Source organism: Chiloscyllium plagiosum, chromosome 21, assembly GCF_004010195.1.
Source record: "Chiloscyllium plagiosum isolate BGI_BamShark_2017 chromosome 21, ASM401019v2, whole genome shotgun sequence".
Taxonomy (NCBI): Eukaryota; Metazoa; Chordata; class Chondrichthyes; order Orectolobiformes; family Hemiscylliidae; genus Chiloscyllium; species Chiloscyllium plagiosum.
The window spans coordinates 2,884,106-2,890,157 of record NC_057730.1 but is presented as its reverse complement, the minus strand read 5'-3'; the positions used below and the strand labels follow the sequence as shown (position 1 = coordinate 2,890,157).

At 49.0% G+C, this 6,052-nt stretch overlaps 1 protein-coding gene across 1 annotated transcript; it reads left to right on the top strand.

Moving 5' to 3' along the window:
* The first annotated feature begins 498 nt into the window (after positions 1-498).
* Positions 499-2,549, top strand: rasd1 (RAS, dexamethasone-induced 1). The gene is made up of 2 exons (XM_043711013.1): positions 499-922; positions 1,511-2,549. The coding sequence occupies exons 1-2, from the start codon at positions 655-657 to the stop codon at positions 2,035-2,037; spliced, it is 795 nt and encodes a 264-aa protein (XP_043566948.1). The 5' UTR covers positions 499-654; the 3' UTR covers positions 2,038-2,549.
* The last annotated feature ends 3,503 nt before the right edge of the window (positions 2,550-6,052 follow it).

The following is a 6,052-nucleotide window of genomic DNA, read 5'->3' as shown; positions in this document are numbered from 1 at the left end:
CCCGTTGTCATCTTGTGCTAACTTCATACACAGCGGCTCCTTCAGCCTCAGCTCCAGCCTCAACCTCAACCCCGGACCATTTCTCCCAACGTCCATTCAGTTTACTGTTTAATGATCACTTCGCCCGCTTCTCTATTCTGGACAGGATTCGGATCTCAGGGTTGGGGGTTGAGGGGCGGGGGGGAAGGCTGAATCTTCAGCCTTGTGCACACACTGGCACTGTTCACCCCCCCCACCCCATTCCGTGTGAATGAGGGACACGGGGTCAGTAGTTGTCAGAACGCTGTCAGGTTTGACTGAATTGAGGAACGGAGTGTCTGTTCGGGCTGAGGACAGTTGCAAACACACTGCAGTGTCTGGGGCTGCCTTTGCAGAGACTGGGGCCAGGGCTTACTGACGTGCAGTATCTCTCTCAGACACACACTGTCCCTGTGTTTACCAGCTCCACGCGGTTGCGTCCTGCAATGACGCCAGTGGCAGGCGCTATAAAAAGCGGCGGAGCTCTGTACTGTCTCGTTGTGTTGCTGAGCTCCTGCTCCTGCCTGGACTCCCTGTGTCTCTAACACCTCCTGCCAGTCTCTGTGAGTGTGTGTGTGTGTCTGTACCATCCGCACTGCCCTCCAGCTCAGCTTTGCTGTCCCTGTCCCTCTGGTTATGATGAAGATGTCGCCCTGCGACCCAGAGGTTAACATTCCCGCCAAGAACTGTTACCGGATGGTCATCCTGGGCTCCTCCAAAGTGGGCAAAAGCGCCATCGTGTCGCGTTTCCTCAACAGCAAATTCGAGGACCAGTACACGCCGACCATCGAGGACTTCCACCGCAAGTTTTACAGCATCCGCGGCGATGTGTATCAGCTCGACATCCTGGACACGTCGGGAAACCACCCGTTCCCAGCCATGAGGCGCCTTTCCATCCTGACAGGTAAAACCACCCTCCACCGGACCGCGGGGATAGACTCACCCCCACACTCTCCCTGCACCCCCACACTCTCCCTGCACCCCCACACTCTCCCTCCACCTCCAAACCACGCACAGCCAAAAACGTATTTAAATTATTTTTAAAAACCCGAAAGAACTACTGGAAATCAGAATTACAAGCATAAATTGCTAGCGAGACTCAACATTCATGGAGGGAAAGCAAAGTTAACGTTTCGGGTCCAGTGACCCTTCCTGAGAAACCCTTTAAAGTCACGCTCTTGTGTTATGAGTTTAAACTTGAGCCCTCCATCCCACCCGGTCAACTTCCAATCTGAGGCGCAACATTTAGCGTTAGTTCTGTGTTGTTTGCTCAGTTGAGGGGCAGGAGCTGATAGTCTTTAAACTCCTCGGTGAGGAGAGAGAGAGATCCGGTCTGTTTAAGCTGGGATTTTGAGTTGGAAAGGGGAGTGTTTTGAAGGGAGAGTGTCTGTCAGCGGGGAAGGGGGGGAAATGCTGTGAAACATTAGCAGTGTTGTTGTGTCTCCGGCCTGTCAGCGTGCACTCACGGTCTTCTTGTCTGTGTCTGATACAGGTGATGTCTTTATCCTGGTCTTCAGTCTGGATAACCAGGACTCATTTGAGGAAGTTCAGCGGCTCAAGCAGCAGATCATGGAGACCAAGTCGTGCCTGAAGAACAAGACCAAGGATAATATTGACGTCCCGATCGTCATTTGCGGTAACAAGAGTGACCGGGATTTCTACCGGGAGGTGCCCAGGGACAAGATCCAGCGGCTGCTGGATGGTGACTCCAAATGCGCCTATTTTGAGATCTCAGCAAAGAGGAACAGTAATGTGGACGAGATGTTCCAGACCCTGTTCACCATGGCCAAGCTGCCGAGTGAGATGAGCCCGGACTTGCACAGGAAAGTCTCGGTGCAGTACTGTGACATCCTGCACCGGAAAACCTTCCGCAGCCGCAAGCTCAAGGACGACGATGCGTACGGGATCGTAGCGCCGTTCGCCCGGAGACCGAGTGTGCACAGCGACCTGATGTACATCAAAGAGAAGGCGTTCGGCGGCACCCACGCCCGGGACAAGGACCGCTGTGTCATCAGCTAAAGTGCCCCCCCCCCCCCTTCAAGCTGAGTAGGCCCAAGAGGTCTGGGGACGGGTGTGTGTGCGTGTGTGTGCTGGGGGCAGGCGGACAGCAAAGGTCACTCACTCCTGCCTCCTCCTCCTCCTCCTCCTGGGGCGCGAACCAGCCCCAGTGACGGCGTTTGCTAAAGACTGGCGAGCCCTCTAGCGAGGACAGTGTCGGACCATCCCGCTGATGAGGCGATCTCTCACGGAAGGGGACGCCAGCTCTCACACAGGGAGAGATACAGGCGCAAGGACTGACAGAAACACACACAAAATTGAGAGGCTGCTGTGACAGGTCTCCTGAGGAATGTTCCTTTTTTTTGTCGTTTTGACTGTGAAATGTTTGTACTTGATTTTTTTTTCAAAAAGTCAGCATATTGTAACCTTGATGTGTGCAACCTCCTACATGTAGTGCAATGGACGTCAGAAGTTGTTTACAATTGCCATTTTTTTGTATACTGGCAATCAAAAGTTGTACTTGAACAATGAACAAAGTCTTAATTTTCTAATAAATGTTTTGAAATGAAGCCCGTGTTGTGACCTCTGCTGCTTTCAAATAACGTTTCATATTTCTCCACGCTTGCTTTGCCAATCAACCAATCAGTGATCGTGCAGTTACTGCATCATGTTCATGAATATCTTACCAATGGTCAAACAAGGATAATAAAGTTCTTTTAAGATAAGGAATTTTTTTTAAATAAAATAGCTACAGAAAGAATGTTACTTCCAAGATAATAAACTAAAGGTCAGCACTAATCACTGAAAAATTCAGGGGAAAAGATCTTCAACTGGATAGCAGTGCAAACGTGGAACATACTGTCACAGGGAGCGGTTGAAGTGAACAGTGTATTTGATATTAAGGGGAAACTAGCCAGGCCAATGGGGGAAAGGAACTAGGGAGTTAGAATGGTGGATGGAAAGTGGTTCCGGCAGAACAAACACCGGTGTGGATTGGTGGAACAGAAAGGTCCGTTTCCAATATACAATTTGTATCTCAAAAGAAAATACTGGAGAAGGTGACAAAGCGGATGAAGCCATATGCCTAAATAATGATCAGCAACGAATTCATGCCAACAAGTACTGAATCCCTTAATTAACATGATTGATTTCCATAACTGGTCATTTACTGCATTGTTCTTTGCAGTGTGCAATTTAGTTGCATGTTTGCCTTGACAGAAAAAACGATACTTCAAATAATTTTGTTGTAAACTACCTTGAGACACACTGAGGTCTTGAATGGTGCAAAGTAAATACAAGTCGAGAGTGTGGAAAAGCACAGCAGGTCAGGCAGCATCGGGGAGCAGGAGAATCAATGTTTCCAGCATAAGCCCTTCATCAGGAATGAGGCTGTGAGCCAAGGTGTCTGAGAGATAAATGGGAAGGGGAGTGGGGCTGGGGAGAAGGTAACTGAGAATGTGGTAGGTGGATGGAGGTGGGGTAATGGTGATAGGTCAGAGAGGAGGGTGGAGCGGAATAGGTGAGAAGGAAGATGGACAGGTAGGATAGGTCATGAGGGTAGTGCTGAGTTGGACGGTTGGAACTGGGAGAAGGTAGGGGGAGAGGAAACTGGTGAAACTGATGCTGTGGGGTTGGAGGGTCCTGAGGTGGAAGATGAGACGTTCTTCCTCCAGGTATTGGTGGTGAGGGAGTGGCAATGGCGGAGGCCCAGGACCTGCATGTCGTCGGCAGAGTGGGAGGGGAGTTGAAATGTTGGGCCATGGGGCAGTGGGGTTGGCTGGTGTGGGTGTCCTGGAGATATTCTCTGAAGCACTCTGCGAGTAGGCATCCTGTCTCCCCAGTGTAAAGGAGACTGCATTGGAAGCAATGGATACAGTAAATAACATGTGGAAGTGCAGGTAAAACTCTGATAGATGTGGAAGGCTCCTTTGCACCTTGCACAGAGGTGAGGGGGAGGTGTGGGAGCAGGGGTATTCTGTCTTTGTTTTGGTTGGAGGTGTGGGATTCGAGGGCAGAGGTGCAGGAAGCGGATAAGATGTGCTGGAGGGCATCATCAACCACGTGGGAGGGGAAATTGCAGTCTTTTAAAGGAGGAGGCCACCTGGTATGATCTGTTGTGGAACTGGTCCTCCTGGGAGCAGATGTGGCAGAGGCGGATAGGAAATGCTATAAGGGATAGCATTTTTATAGGAGGCTGGATGGGAGGAAGTATAATTCAGGTAAGCTGTGGGAGTCAATGGGTTTGGAGAAAATGTCAGTGTTGAGTTGGTCACCGTTGATGGAGATGGAGAGGTCCAGGATGGGGAGGGAAGTGTCAGACGTGGTCCAGATGGAATGGGTTGGTGAAGTTGATGAACTGCTCGACCTCCTCATGGGAACATGAGGTGGCGCTGATGCAGTCATCAATGTAATGGAGGAAAAGGTGGGGAGTGGTGTAACTGCGGAATACAGACTGTTCCACATAACTGACAAAGAGACAGTCATGTGGGTGCCCATGGCTACCCCCTTCATCTGGAGGAAGTGGGAGGGTTCCAAGGAGAAATTGTTGATGGTGAGGACCGGTTCACCCAAATGAATGAGAGTGTCAGTGGAAGGGTACTGGTAGAGTTGCAGAAGAAATGGAAGGCTTGGAGGCCCTGGTCATGGCGGATGGAGGTGTATAGGGACTGGATGTCCATGGTGACAATGAGGTGTTGGAGGCTGGGGAAGCAAAAGTCTTGGAGGAGGTGGAAGGCGTGGGTAGTGTCCCAAACTTTTGTGGTGAGTTCCCGGACCGGGGGAATAGGACAGTATCGAAGTATGTGGAGATGAGTTCGGTAAATATAAATAATTTTCAGTAGCTGTCCAGGTATCTACAACACTTAAATTCATTCACAGCAAACAAGAGGAACAGGACTCTCACCTCCCAACTCAGCATTTTCCAGTCCCTTTCGATTCAGCATTGAATTGAGCAGTTACATGCAATGAACTCATTCCACTTTGCCACGTGCAGTCTTGAACCTTGTTTTTCATGTTTTTGCTTTTAGACAGAGCTGTTACTTATTCTATCATTTACATTCTGAATGAAATGCTTCTTTTTTTAAACTTATAATCATTGCTATTTCCTTTGCTCTGTTCCATGCTGTCTGTCCTCTGTCCTATCCCAGACCCTTCTTTTGTTCTTCCTTTCCCCTCTCTCCTTTCTATAGTGGTAAGACACATCACATTTTCAATATACACAGAGAAGGTGCAGGAGAGATACTGCAGGACTGGGGGCAGATCTGTAGAGAGAGAATTACAGTTAAATCTTATATGAATTTTTCAGAATTACATTGATTTTCTGGCTTCCAATCCAGGTTGGAATCATTACCTGACACATAGGAAGATGATCCTGTCTGTTCTGGGGGTCAGTCATCTCAGCTCCAGGACACGGATGCAGGAGTTCCTCAGGATAGTGTCATAGTCCCAACCATCTTCAGCTGCTTCATCAATGACCTTCCCTCCATCATAAGGTGAGAGGTGGGGATGTTCATCGATGATTGCAAAATATTCAGCACCATTCACACCTCTTCAGATTACTGAAGTATGTTGAGATACAACAAAATCTGGACAATATCCAGGCTTAGTCTGACAAGTGGCAAGTAACATTCACAGTATACAAATACCAGACTCTCCAATAAGAAACAATCTAGCCACTGCCCTTTGATTTTCAATGGTGTTACCATCACTAATGCCCACTATCAGAATCCTGGCAGTTACCCATTGACCAGAAACTCAACTGGACTCACTATATGAACACAGTGGCTACAAGACCAAGTCAGAGGTTAGGAATACTGCAGTGAGAAACTCACCTCCTGCCTCCCCAAAGTCTGGCCAGCATCCTGAAGAAGGGCCTGTGCCCGAAACGTCGAATCTCCTGTTCCCTGGATGCTGCCTGACCTGCTGTGCTGTTCCAGCAATAAAGTTTCAACTTTGATCTCCAGCATCTGCAGACCTCACTTTCTCCTCCAGCATCTACAAGGCACAAGTGAGAAGTGTGGTAGAATTCTAATCACTT

Coding starts and splice junctions, on each gene's coding strand:
- rasd1 (XM_043711013.1), top strand. CDS start 655: ATGATGAAGATGTCGCCCTGCGACCCAGAGGTTAACATTCCCGCCAAG. Junction 923..1,510: donor GCGCCTTTCCATCCTGACAG/GTAAAACCACCC, acceptor TGTCTGATACAG/GTGATGTCTTTATCCTGGTC.